Source organism: Felis catus, chromosome B3 (genome assembly GCF_018350175.1).
Source record: "Felis catus isolate Fca126 chromosome B3, F.catus_Fca126_mat1.0, whole genome shotgun sequence".
Classification (NCBI taxonomy): Eukaryota; Metazoa; Chordata; class Mammalia; order Carnivora; family Felidae; genus Felis; species Felis catus.
In genome coordinates, this window is record NC_058373.1 from 146,782,621 (window position 1) to 146,796,749 (window position 14,129).

Genomic DNA, 14,129 nt, shown 5'->3' on the forward strand with positions numbered 1-14,129 from the left:
CGGGATAAAGAACCTTCACGAGAAGCAGTTTCACAGGATAAAATATAAACGTTTATTTCAAGGCGACATGTGTGCACACTGCAGAGCGGTGCTGCGTCCACGGCACTTGGCCTGGTCTTGAGAAGCCTGCGTCTTTGGGCGGCAAGCGGGAAGGGTGACGTGGGAAGGATTTAAGTGCAAGTCGACAGGCTCTGCAGGCTGGGAACCCCGGGCCCCAAGGCAGTGCCCCCCTGGGTCTCATCTTCTGGGTCTCTGAAGTTCTTAGCGGGGGGGGTCATTTCACCTGCAGATGACAGACACATGAGCTGTTTCCCTGCTGCCCGAAGACAGTGGGTCAGGCTCAGCCTGAGGCCATCTGTGCCCCCCCTCTCCAGGCCGCCACTACCTTGAACAGGGTGACTGTGGTGCTGTAGAAGACGCTGAGGAGGAAGAGAACGATGAAGGTGGAGGCCATGGTGTTCAGATTCTCGAAGCCCTCCTCCTCGGCGCTCACCTCCCCCTCTGCAGGGGACACAGCACAGAGGGGTCAGGCCTGGCACCAGCACAGTCCAGCCCCAGAACCACCCTCGGCCCTCGGCTGTGCTGCACCCGGGAGGGACAGGTGGGGCAGGAGAGGGTGTCCATGGCCTCCTGGCCTTGCAGTCTCCCTTGCACCCACCTTGTGGGGCTGAGGGCTCCTGGGCTCAGTCGGGAAGGGTCTCAGCCAAGCGTTAGCTGGGCCTTGACAGCCCAAAGCAGGGGGCCAGGTGGAGGCAGAATGTGGCCAAAGCAGAGCAGGGTAGCCCTGAGCACCTTGTCTAGGAGCCCTGGGATGGCAGAGAGTGCGACAGAGAAACATAGATGTGGGGGTGCGGCCTGGGCTGGGGCCGGAGGCAGTGACCCCAGAAGAGTGGCTCACAGTGTCCTGAACTCTCCTGTGGGGTGTGGTGACACAGCTGGAGCCACCTGTGGCTGAGAGGCAGAGAGCAGGGCCCCCTGCCACCTGTGGTTTGGGACAGGTGTGGCCCTGGCCGCCGAGGCCAGCGAGGGCTGGCAGTGAGGAGCTGGCAGATGTCTGGGCTCAAGGGGACCTCTTCACTTCCTAGTGAGGTTCCTACTCACTGTCTCTCCTTCTGGGAGTGAATAGCATTTGTGGGGCCCTGGCTGGCTTGTCTGCCCTCCCAGAACTCTGGGGCCAAAGGGTCAGACAGAGCCCTGAGGCTCCAGGGAGGCTAACACTGGGGTGGTCAGGCTGAGGACACTCAGTGGAGTCTGCAGCCCCCGCGCAGGTGAACTCAAGTGCCCAAGGGCTTGGTGCCAGAGAGGGCCTGGGACGGGGCCCGAAGGGGGCTGTGTTGCCTTTGCCCATTCAGGAGAGGACATCCTACTCAGGCCCCTCCCCTTTTCTGCCCACTGGGCTCTGTTCTCCCTCACTCCTGCTCCTGGGGCCTCACTTCCCACCCTTTCCAGGGCTGGGTGTTTGCAGGGGCTCCCCACTCAGATCACGCTTTCTACAGCCTCCCTCTAGGGAGGGGCCTCCCCACCTCTGGGGCCGGTGTCCAGGCACTGCCTGCCTTGTCCATTCACCCGTGGGTGCCTGGGCATGGCAGGGGCTTCCTTTGGCCCTGGGCCTGCCAACAGTGGCTATGGTCAGTGCCCAGGCTGGGCCAGCCCATGGACACACCTCCGAGCTGAGACAGAAGGATGAGCAGAGCGTGGGCATGAAGGCCTGCGGAAAGTGACGTGGCTGGAGAGGGCGGAAGTGCCTGCCTGAGGCACCGAGTGACCTCGTGTGCGCACGTCAGCGTATCTGTGACTGTGTGTATGTGTGTGTACCTATGTGTGCATGTGTCTGCGTGTGTCCACATGTATGGGTGTGTGCTCGTATGTATGTGTGTGCATGTCCATATCCCTGTGCATCTCTGTGTGTGTATGCAAGTTCCTCCACGTCTATGTCCATGGGTGTGTATGCATGTGTATTTGCACCCACGTACAGTGCATGAGTGCCTGTGTCCATGTACATGTGTGTCCTGTGTGTGTGTTTACATGCCTGCATGGGTATGCATGTGTGTGTCTGTGTGTCCATGTTTCTGTGCCTGTGCATGTGTAAGTACCCATGTGCATGCACGTGTGTGCCTGTGTGCATGTGTGTGTGTCCATGTGTCTGTGTGCATGTGTGCATGTGTGTGTCCATGTGTCTGTGTCTGTGTGTGCATGTGTGTGCATATGTGTGCACGTGTGTGTGTCCATGTGTCCGTGCCTGTGTGTGTGTAAGTACCCATGTGCATGCACGTGTGTGCCTGTGTGCATGCGTGTGTGTCCATGTGTCTGTATGTCCATGTGTCCGTGCCTGTGCACGTGTAAGTACCTGTGTGCATGCACGTATAAGCTTGCATGTGTGTGCATGTGTGTGAGTCCATGTGTCTGTGCCCGTGTGTGTGTAAGTACCCATGTGCACGCACATGTGTGCCTGTGTGCATGCGGGTGTGTCCATGTGTCTGTGTCTGTGTGTGTGCAGGTACCCACGTGCATGCACATATGAGCCTGCACGTGTGTGCATGTGTCCGTGTGTGTGTATGTGTGTGCCACACACCTGGGTGGCCATGAGAGCAGCGAGAGGAGCACAGAGACTTTCAGAGGCTGGGTGGGGGCAGGGGCGGTGGTGGAGGTTGGTCTGGGGGTGAGGACAGCACAGCTGTGGCCCCGGTAGGCGAGAGCATCGCTCACTCAGGACGAGCATCTTTTGAATGGATGTTTTTATTTCTAATTTTGATAAAACGCCACATCTCACCCCATTGACACGGTTAGTTTGCACACATGCACACACAGCGATGGGTTCCCCAGGGACTCTGGGATCCACCCGGAGTGGGGCGGCCCACAGGTCAGTAGCAGGTGGTGGCCGTGTCAGACAAGACCAGGGACACGTTGTACAGGGTGGGTTTACCGGTGGACTTGTCCACGCTCCTCTCCGTCACCATGTGGGGCAGGGCCTCGTGGCCCACAACACAGGTGTAGGTCTCCCCCGAGCTCCACTCCTCCTCACTCACAGTCAGGGTGCTGTGGACAAAGTAGAGGTGGGGGTCCTGGGGCTCGGGCTTCGGGTCACTGGTCACGTAACTCTCAGAGGACATGGGTTGGCCTTTCTGCAGCCATTGCACGAACACATCTGCGGGTGAGAAGCCCTTCACCAGGCAAGTGACTGTGGCTGACTCCCGCAGGCTCAGCTGCTCCCGGCTGGGTGGCAGGACGTAGACGGAGGGCGGTTGCTTGTTGACGTCTGTGGGAGGAAAGGCGGCTGTGAGCTCAGGTGGGGGGCTGGGGGGAGAGGCTGTGGGAGAGTCCCGGGGCAGAAGAGAAGCGGACTCCTACCCTTGGGTTTAGAGATGGTCTTCTTCAGTGGTGAGGGCAGATCTGTGTGGGTCACCGTGCAGGTGAAGTCCTCCCCTGACTCCCAGTCCTCTGCACAGACGGTGGCCTCCCCCGTGGCACTGAAGGTGTTGTTGAGGTTGCTCTGGAAGATGGTGGTGGTTGGCAGAAAGTCGCCATTCTGGCGGGTCCAGGAGATGTTCAGGCTGTCGCGGGTGGTCAGGTCTACGACCCTGCAGGACAGCTTGGCCGACTTGGTTTGGAAGATGCTGGCGAAGGTGGGGGGAATGGCGAAGATTCTGATGCTGGCCTGCGTGTCTGGATCGGGAGAGAGCTTGTGTCAGTGACTGGCTGGATGGGCAACCGGGCAAAGGGGGGAGGTTTTCCCAAGAGAACAGAAGCTGGCCACGCCGAGCCTTCCTGAGCCCCAAGGACCCCTTGGAGGGGATGCTGGGCCCCCCCCACCTGACAAGTGGCCCCCTCCCTGCCCTTGGCCGCTCCAGGAAGCCAAGGCTCAGGAAGCGGCTGCCCTGAGTGGACACCTATGAATGTGAGGAGGAGTCCCTGCCCTGAGGGGCTGCACCAGGGGCCAGGACCACTCACTGAGGATGCATGCGGAGGACACGTTCTTCTTGAAGGTCAGCCCACTGTGCTCCACATTGCAAGTGAACACGCTCTGGCTGAGCCAGGCATTCTCGGTGATGGTCAGCGTGCTGAGGACCCTGTAGGTCACGGGCCCGGGCCCTTGGTTCTCAGCCTCCACGTTGCCTGGGTTGAAGCCCGACTTGATGGGCTTTCCGTCACGAAGCCAGGACACAGAGATCTTCTTGGGGCTGAAGCCTGTTGCCTGACAGAGGAGCTGGGATGTGCGCTGGTTGTTGTCAGAGAAGGCGTCACGGGGTGGGATGAAGACAGTCACGTTGGGGGACAGCTCTACAGGCACTGCGGTGAAGGGGACAAGACGTCAGCCCACCTGACCCCCCTCCCTGCCCCCATCCCCGGTCATGGGTAGGAGAGCCCGACTCTCACCTGGGATGGGCACGTTCACCTCACTGTTGCCCTTGGGGTGTTTCACATTGCATGTGAGGAAGTCATCTGAACCCTGGAGGACGTCCACGGAGGGCAGGAGCACCTGAGAGGTAGCCACGTACTTGCCCTCTCTCAGGACTGGAGGGAAGGTCTGGATGTCCTGGTTGTTGACCACACTGTTGTTCTTGTAGTTCCAGGAGAAGGTGACGGAGCTGGGCAGGAAGTCCCGGGCCAGGCAGCCCATGGCCACCAGGGGCTCATCGGACAGGGAGCTCTCACAGGTGATGAGGGGGAAGAGATTTGGACGGGATGAGGTCTCTGAGGACCAGAGAGGGACAAGAGACAGGGGTGAGAAGGCGTCTCCTTCCCACGCTCTGCCAGGTGGGCCAACGCCAACCACATGGCTCCCTCATTTCGCTACCACGAGGGCTGCCCCCGCAGCCTCCCCAGCCTGGACAGACGGCGCAGTGGGCAGCTGTGTCGAGGCCCAGGTCCTGCTGGGAAGGGGAGGCAAGGCGGCCCCCGCCCTGCTGCAGAAGTCCAGCTCTGGGCTTGTGGGAAGTGGGGGGTGCTTCACGCTGGGAGGGGAGGATGTGACCTCCTCCCAGCACCTGCCACCCTTGCACTCAAGTGCACTCTGGTGCCTGGCTCTCAGCTCAGGACAGCTCGGCCCTGGCTGGCGGTGCCTTCCCTCTGAGACCCCAGAGCCACGTAGGCACACTCAGCCACGAGCCCCGTGAACCGTCCATGTGGCAGGCTGACAGCATGGAGAGAGGACCCCCCAAGCCCCCAGACAGACCACCAGCCCAGGCCTGTGTGTCTAGGGTCAGCAGAGACTGTGAACACGAGGAGTGGGAATTATGCAGATTCCTCTTGGCCCGTCCTTTGCACAACCAGGTCATTGAGGTCAGCCCAGTGTTAGGACAGTCCAGCAAGGCCAGGTCTCCCCAATTAGAACTAAATGGCCCAACATGGGTTATTCTAGCACAAGCCTGGACATCAGACTCCTCTAAGCCAAGCCACTCAGAGAGTCCATTTCTGCTGGGCCAGCTCAGTGACCCTGATTAATTGGTTTGGTGTACTAACCCTAGCACACATCAGCCCAACCCAGCTTAGCCCAGCTCAGCTCAGCCCAGCTCAGCCCAGCTCAGCCCCATTCAGCCCAGCTCAGCCCAGCTCAGCCCGGCCCAGCCTGGCCTACTCCAGCTTAGCTCAACCCAGCTCAACCCAACTCATCTCAGCTCAGCCCAGCCCAGCTCAGCCCAGCTCAGCCCAGCTCAGCCCAGTTCAGCCCAGTTCAGCCTGGCTCAGCTCAGTCCAGTTCAGCCCAGAACAGTTCAGCCCAGTGGAACCTAGCTAAACTCAGCCTGGCCCAGCCCTGCCTGGTTTAGCTCAACCTATCCTAGCCCATCCCAGCCTAGCCCTGCTCAGCCCAGCACAGCCCAGTTCAGCTCAGCCCAGCTCAGCTCAGCTCAGCTCAGCCTAGCGCAGCCCAGTTCAGCCCAGACCAGAACAGTCCAGCTCAGCCCAACCCAGCTCAGCCCAGAGCAAGCCAGCTAAGCTCAGCCTGGCCCACCCCAGCCCAGCCCGGTTTAGCTTAGCCCAGTTCAGCCCAGTTCAGTCCAGCTCAGCCCAGAACAGCCCAGCCTAGCTCAGCTCAGCTCAGCCCAGCTAAACTCAGCCCAGCTCAGTTTAGCCCAGGTCAGCCCCAGCTCAGCCCCAGCTCAGCTCAGCCCAGCTCAGCCCAGCTAAACTCAGCCCAGCTCAGCCCCAGCTCAGCCCCAGCTCAGCCCCAGCTCAGCTCAGCCCAGCTCAGCCCAGTGCAACCCAGCTAAGCTCAGCCCAGCTCAGCCCGGTTTAGCTCAACCTAGTCCAGCCCAGCTCAGCTCAGCTCAGCCCACCTCAGCTCAGTTCAGCCCAGGTCAGCTCAGTTCAGCCCAGTTCAGCCCACCTCAGCTCAGTTCAGCCCAGGTCAGCTCAGCTCAGCCCAGTTCAGCCCAGTTCAGCTCAGTTCAGCCCAGTTCAGCCCAGTTCAGCCCAGCTCAGCCCAGCCCAGCTCAGCCTAGTTCAGCCTGGCTCAGCTCAGCCCAGTGCAATCCAGCTCAGCTCAGTTTAACTCAGCCCAACCCAGGTCAGCCCAGCCCAATTCAGCCCAGCTCAGCCCAGTGCTAAGCTCAGCCCAGCCCAGCCCAGCCTGGTTAACTCAACCTAGCCCAGCTCAGCTCAGCTCAGCTCAGCTCAGCCCAGTTCAACTCAGCTCAGCTCAGCTTAGCCCAGCTCAGCCCAGCTTAGCCCAGTTCAGCTCAGCCCAGCCCAGCCCAGCTCAGCCCAGTTCAGCCTGGCTCAGCTCAGCCCAGTGCAACCCAGCTCAGCTCAGCTCAGCTCAGCCCAGGGCAAGCCAGCTAAGCTCAGCCTAGCCCAGCCCGGTTTAGCTCAGCCCAGTTCAGCCCAGCTCAACCCAGCTCAGCCCAGCTAAACTCAGCCCAGCCCAGCCTGGTTTAGCTCAACCTAGCCCAGCTCAGCTCAGCCTAGCTCAGCCTAGCTCAGCCCAGCTCAGCTCAGCTCAGCTCAGCCCAGCCCAGTTCAGCACAGCTCAGCCCAGTGCTAAGCTCAGCTCAGCCCAGCCCAGCTCGGTTTAGTTCAACCTAGCCCAGCCCGGCTCAGCTCAGCCCAGCCCAGCCCAGCCCGGTTTAGCTCAACCTAGCCCAGCTCAGCCCAGCTCAGCTCAGCTCAGCCCATCTCAGCCCAGTTTAGCTTAGCCCAGCTCAGCCCCAGCTCAGCCCAGCCCAGTTCAGCCCAGCTCAGCCCAGTGCTAAGCTCAGCTCAGCCCAGCCCAGCCCAGCCCGGTTTAGCTCAACCTAACCCAGCCCAGCCCAGCCCAGCCCGGTTTAGCTCAACCTAACCCAGCCCAGCTCAGCTCAGCTCAGCTCAGCCCAGCCCGGCTCAGCTCAGCTCAGCCCAGTTTAGCTCAACCTAGCCCAGCCCAGCTCAGCTCAGCTCAGCCCAGCCCGGCTCAGCTCAGCTCAGTCCGGTTTAGCTCAACCTAGCCCAGCCCAGCTCAGCTCAGCCCAGCCCGGCTCAGCTCAGCTCAGTCCGGTTTAGCTCAACCTAGCCCAGCCCAGCTCAGCTCAGCTCAGCCCAGCCCAGCCCAGCCCAGCCCAGCCCGGCTCAACTCAGCCCAGCCCAGCCCAGCCCAGCCCAGCCCAGCCTGGTTTAGCTCAACCTAGCCCAGCCCAGCTCAGCTCAGCTCAGCTCAGCTCAGCTCAGCCCAGCCTGGCTCAGCTCAGCCCGGTTTAGCTCAACCTAGCCCAGCCCAGCTCAGCTCAGCCCGGTTTAGCTCAACCTAGCCCAGCCCAGCTCAGCTCAGCTCAGCCCATCCCAGCCCGGTTTAGCTCAACCCAGCCCAGCTCAGCTCAGCCCAGCCCAGCCCAGCCCAGCCCGGTTTAGTTCAACCTAGCCCAGCTCAGCCCAGCTCAGCTCAGCCCAGCTCAGCCCAGCTCAGCCCAGCCCAGCCCGGTTTAGCTCAACCTAGCCCAGCTCAGCCCAGCTCAGCTCAGCCCAGCTCAGCCCAGCTCAGCTCAGTTCAGCCCAGTTTAGCCCGGCTCAGCCTAGCTCAGCCCAGTTTAGCTCAGCTCAGCTCAGCCCCAGCTCAGCCCAGTGCTAAGCTCAGCCCAGCCCAGCCCAGCCCGGTTTAGCTCAACCTAGCCCAGCCCAGCTCAGCTCAGCTCAGCTCAGCCCAGCCCGGTTCAGCTCAGCCCGGTTTAGCTCAACCTAGCCCAGCCCAGCTCAGCTCAGCTCAGCCCAGCCCAGCCCAGCCCAGCCCAGCCCAGCCCAGCCCGGTTTAGCTCAACCTAGCCCAGCCCAGCCCAGCTCAGCTCAGCTCAGCCCAGCCCGGCTCAGCTCAGCCTGGTTTAGCTCAACCTAGCCCAGCTCAGCTCAGCTCAGCACAGCCCATCCCAGCCCGGTTTAGCTCAACCCAGCCCAGCTCAGCTCAGCTCAGCCCAGCCCAGCCCAGCCCAGCCCGGTTTAGTTCAACCTAGCCCAGCTCAGCCCAGCTCAGCTCAGCCCAGCTCAGCCCAGCTCAGCCCAGCTCAGCTCAGTTCAGCCCAGTTTAGCCCAGCTCAGCCCAGCTCAGCCCGGTTCAGCTCAGCCCAGGCCAGTTCAGCCCAGTTAAGCTCAGCCCAGCCCAGCCCAGCTCAGCCCAGCTCAGCCCGGTTCAGCCCAGCCCAGTTCAGCCCAGTTCAGCCCAGCTCAGCCCAGTTGAGGCCAGCTGAGTGCAGCTAAGTTCAGCCTAGCTCAGCCCGGTTCAGCTCAGCCCAAGCTCATCTCAGAAATGCCAGCTCAATCTGGTTTAGTCCAGCTTAGCTGAGGACTGCTTTGGGCAGCCCAGTGTAGTCCTGTACAGTGTAGTCCCAAAAGCCCAGTCCTGGGACTGGCCAGAAAATGTCAGGCCACCAGACCGGCGTGCCTTCGCCAAAGCCATCTTATCCAGGAATCCTGTACAGCTGAGCCTAGCTCAGGGTCAGTGCCTTCTGGTGCCCATCCCTACCTTTCCCAGCCTTGTGTGTCCTTGGGGATTTCTCCAGTGGAATCCCCTATTTTTCCATGGCCCGGTCCAGTCTCAGCCAGCTCTTGGCCCCCAAGCATTATCAGTCACTACCACCTCAGTTTCCTGGGTAAAATACTTCCCGGCAAGTTTAAATTCACCAAGACATTTTATAAGGACTGAGGAGTGTTTGCCGTCATCAGAGTGAAAACCCGTCTTTGCCTTGGAATAGGCAGAGACTTTGCTTCAGAAAACTGTGCTGGGGACTCTCCCCATGGGGCCTTCACTGTCCTGGGTACATGCCCTTAGCTGGTCTCCTCCCCTCCGAGTCTAAAGTAGGCCCCCAGCTTTAACTAAATTTCCTCTAAATAAAAATCATCATTAAACATAACCAAAAATGCATCTCATCTGAATTTGCGCATATAATGCTGCTCTTTGTCCTGAAGCTTTTCACAAGGCGAAGGCTACTTTCAAATGCACAATAATGACCTCAAATCCGAAGCTGCGTTTATGACTCAAAGATGGCATGAAAGACACTTTGTTTACGTTAGAGCATCTGAGCCATAGAATCCATAGTGAAGAAGCCAAGACAATGGCCACTCAGGATTCACACAAATAAATCTCATTGTTTCCCTGAGCGATCTTAAAAAATGACTCCTCCTCAAGCAGAAACCAAAACACCACACACAAACTTTCCGGAGCAGCAAATTTGGCAGCCGGGGCTGCCTCTCTCTTACCATTTTGGCTCCCTGGTCACCAGACAGTCCCGCGGGGTCTCTGGTATTGAAGAATTCCTCCAAATCCATTAAAATTGGCTCTTTGATGAATAGCCAGTTGGCAGAAGCCACGGCAGCCCCGGGGCGGGGGGGCAGGTGGACCCTCCACCGGGGCTCCTTCAGCTCAGGAGCCGGCCCGAATTCCTTTCTGATTCGAGACCTGACTGGGCTTCCTCTTACTCCAACAACCAACACTCTTCACTGAAATCATTCAGGACAATCAGCACACACGCTTCGCCTAAAACATGTCCCAACAAGAGTGCTCGAAAAGCAGTCTTGAAAGTGCTGACATGAATGAAGGCCACTTTATCAGGATATCTAAATGCTTCTTAATCACGAAGAGAAAATCAACCAACTTAAAATATTTAGAACACAGTAATTATGAAAACAATGCTTCGGGGTGTTAGAAAATGTTTGAGATTAATGACCGTTTGAGGAAATAACTAATTTAAAAAGTTAACATGAATGCATTGATAAACTGTCCCCCAGACTTCTCATTTTTTACATGTCTTAGTTTCAAAATGAGTATAAATGAGATGTTGGCAAGCGAAGACTGAAGAATTAAATTCAAATCGTTAAAAAAGGAACTGTTCCAGCTTCTGCCAGCATCTTGGTCTTATTTTAGAAATGCAAATTATGCAGGTGTTGTTTTTCAGACTCGCAGGGCTGAGCAAAACCTCCCGAAAACCATTTCTTCATAACCATAAGCTATAAATTTGCCAAGTCTGTTTACTTGTTTCCCGAAATAGACCGTCCCTGTGACCTGTTTCCGGCCACCTGGTGCAGGTGTCCGGCCCCACGCGCCGCCCCCTGGCCAACTCCACAACACCACTTCCAGAATAGCTGAATTAAATAAAAAGTAAACTAATTCATTACTGTCAGAACTCAGCTCTGGGTAGGGGGGCCACAACACCGTGTTGCTATGTCCTGTATCTACTCCAGAAAGACATGATTCATGCTTGCTAATTGACTGATAGGATTAAAAAGTTTGGCATGCTCGAAAATCTCTCACATTTTAAAGTCTCAGTGGTCTTAATTATTTTTCTCAGGAGCCACTTCAGACATACCCTGTCCTTTGATAGTTATCGCGCCTCTCACAGGGGGCAAGCTGTCTTCTCCCAGAAGCTGCCCGCACTGAGCCGAGCTCGGTGGCCCCAGGCCTGCCCTTCCTAGGCACCTAGTCCTTGCAGTTGACCAAGAATTGTAAGCACAGAACACCACTCCCCATTCCGAAAAAAGTCTTTCACGGCGCGCTCTCTGTGCGGCATTCTTGTGGCGCTCCAAACACAGCTGCCCACACACACTCGTGAGCCGACACCAGGATCCAGATAGCGAGACCTCTCCTGCCACAGCCACACTGTCCTGTGGCCATGGGGGTCCTGGCAACTCACCCACACATGGCCTGTCCAGCCTCCAGCCCCTCTTCAGGGGCTCAGTTACTGCCCCGGACATGCTGGCACTATTCCAGTTTTAGAAAAGCATCAGAAAATCAGGAGGCTCTGAAATCCCTAAGGCACCCAGCTCTCGTCCCCTCCCGGCCAGCCTGTCCCTGGGGGACAGTCCTGAGGACCAGCCATCGATGCCCAGAAAACTCCACAGACAGGAATAGAAAATAAAGGCCCCAGCAGGGCCGCTCCTACCTGAGGACACTGTGACTATGGTTCCATGGCCCCAGAGATCGATACCGTAGTAATCACAGTGGTGAAGTCTCCATTTGCACCCATCAAAACCCTGGGGGCCTCACCTGGCATCGCCCCCTCTGGAGGCCTGCACTTCCAAGCCGCACGGAGGCCGACCCTCCAAGTCACTGTTATCTGGAGGGTCCTGGACCCCCTCACTGGCCCTGGTCCCCACACCCCACTGCCCCTGAGACCCCACGTCCTGGTCTGGCCCCTCAGAAGCCAGACCACCGCCTGCCTGGGCCGCCTGACTACAAACCGCAGCCCCGAACAGGAACTCAGAAGTCCAATCAGCCCCAAGGGCCACTGCCCCGGACGGCAGGTGCATCAGGGCCACAGACCCCAATTATGTTGATTATACCACAGTCACGGGGGCCCCCCAGGAGGCTTCAGTTACGTGGCCAGGCCACTCAAAGGAGCCGCCTTGTCCCCAACTGTGGAAAGGTGATCTCCAGCCCCGTGTCTGGGGGACCCTGTCTCTGCCTCCATTTCCTGGCCTCCAAAATGCCCCAAACCCCAGATCTCCCCAAGTGCAGCCAGAGTGGGAAGGGTGAGGACCCACCTGAAGACACGGTGACCAGGGTCCCGGGGCCCCAGTAGTTGAACCAGTTGTCACATTGTGACAATGTTGGTGGGGCCCCAGACAAGAAGTGGGGCCTGGCTAAGGCCTCGGTCCACCTCAGATCACAGCCAGTGGGGCTGAGAGGACCAGGTGGCCCCTGAAGCTGAGGGTGGCTGAGGTCCCCGGAGAGCCTGGCCACCAAGCCAGCCCTAGGTCCGAGACCCTGGCACCCTCCGTTTTCTCCCCAAATGCAGCCAAAACCTCCCGACAGAGAGAGGAGAGGAAAGCCGGGAGGACTCACCTGAGGACACCGTCACCAGGGCTCCTTGGCCCCAGTAGTCAAAGTAGTCACACTGACACGGGCCCCGCTAAGGGGTGTACAAAAACCTCACCCCCTGACCACTGCCTGGCTTCCTGAATCCTCAGGTGTGAGCCCCCTCCAGCCCTGGACACGGAGCCCCCTCTGCCAACCTGCCTTCCACAGGCCGGAGGCCCCGCTCCCTGCAGAAAGGCCATCGGCAAGGTGGGAACCCCACAGCCTCAGAAGCAGCCCTCTGGGCTCCCCAGAAGGCCCCACACAGACCAAGGAGCCTCCGGATATTTCTTCCTCAGCCCCGAGACAGAGGGAGCAGACAGAAAGTCATCTTACCTTGGGAGACGGTGACCTGGGTACCTTGGCCCCAGATACCAAAAGTATTGCACAGGGATACAGTCCCTGCTTCTCCCCAGACAAAAATCTTCCCTGGCCCCTTGCACGGGCTGGGACTCATTCCCCAAGGATGCAGCGGACACAGCTGGCTTTCCTGCCCCCAGCCACCCAACCCCAGGGCACGAGGGAGGCAGGCAGGGGTGCAACTACTCGAGGAGATGGTGACCGGGATGCCCCGTCCCCACATGTCGAGCTCATAGCGACACTAGTGTGCCGGGCCAGCCCCTAGCACACAAATATCCAGGCCTGGCCCCAACCCTGCTCTGCCACAACTTCTCCTTCCAGCCAACACCTGTCCCCGGGGCTTCTCTTCTCTCTGCCGGCTCTCAGCTTGCTTACCACCAGGGGCCCTGTCAGCTCTAAAGGCTAGTCCATAATGGGGCTGGGGCCCAGCAGGCCTCAGGCACTCAGCCCATGGTGGAGCTGTGACCGGCCCAGGGACCTGGCCTGAGGCCCCCAGAGCAGGTGCAAGGGGGACTCACCTGAGGAGACGGTGACCAGGGTGCCCTGGCCCCAAAACTGGAAGTAATCATAGGCACAGTGAGCTGTCCCTGTGCTGGGGACTGCAGAACCCCCCACAGCCAGGGTCCCCAGGGAGCCCCAGGAACTAGAAAGTCTGTTTTCTGCTTGAAGAGATGATCCACGCTGGGCCCTGGCATGTTCCTTCCTGACCTCAGTCTCCTGGCCCGGGCTTTGGATGTCCTTCCCGACACCCGACTCCCTTTGGTCCCGAGGTCACGTTCTCGCTGCTCTGCCTTCCGATGACCTTCACTGCCTGGGGCCCAGTGTTGCCCTCCCTCCCTGAACCACTGGCCAAGCTGCGCCCTAGCACCCAGTCCGCTGCATACACCATGCCTCCCCCGGGGCCTTGGCGACCCAGTCCGTCCCTCTGGCTGGAACGCGTCTCTCTGTCATGACCACTTGGGAAATCCCCTGGCCTTCTGTGACCAGCTCAACACCACTCCCTCCCCTCCCCCGGCTTCGTTGGGTTGCCCAGCGACTCCCGCCCCTGGCCCTGCAGTGAGCCCCAGAGAATGAGCAGCTGGCCGCCCTGGGAGTGCTCTGGCACTGGGTTTCTGTAGAGCTGTTGGTCATGGTGGCCCTGGTTAGCACTATGGTTCCTGGCTTAGCCAAAACCCCACGGGCTGTAAGGCAGGCGAGGGGGAGCTTGGTGGTGGGCCACAGGGCACACAGGAGACCCGGACCTCCATCCACCATCATTCCTGAGTAACGAGCACACAATGATCAAAATGTTGAAGGCCTCCCCTGCGCATTTTCCTTCTTTCTTTCAGAAATAAGAGCAGATCCAAGGCTGGGTCCATGAGCCACCTGCATTTGAGCTGTGTTGTCTGAGAACATCCCCAGTGGTGGCCTGTGGGCCCCACCCAGGCTCATGGCTGACCAGAGAGGTGGGCCCCATGGGGCCAGAGTCTCAGTCTGTGAGACTGCCCCTCCTCAGCTCACACAGGTAGAGGCAGCAGCA

General features: G+C 59.1%; 1 gene segment (V, D, J or C); it reads right to left on the bottom strand.

Annotated features, from left to right (window-relative positions):
• Positions 1 to 28: 28 nt before the first annotated feature.
• The window catches only part of LOC101091707, a 104,840-nt gene continuing 90,739 nt past the window's right edge, over positions 29 to 14,129 (bottom strand). The window contains 7 exon segments of the C gene segment in view: positions 29 to 283; positions 386 to 501; positions 2,924 to 3,256; positions 3,349 to 3,663; positions 3,949 to 4,287; positions 4,375 to 4,692; positions 12,239 to 12,282. Of these exon segments, the coding sequence occupies positions 275 to 283; positions 386 to 501; positions 2,924 to 3,256; positions 3,349 to 3,663; positions 3,949 to 4,287; positions 4,375 to 4,692; positions 12,239 to 12,282 (1,474 nt within the window).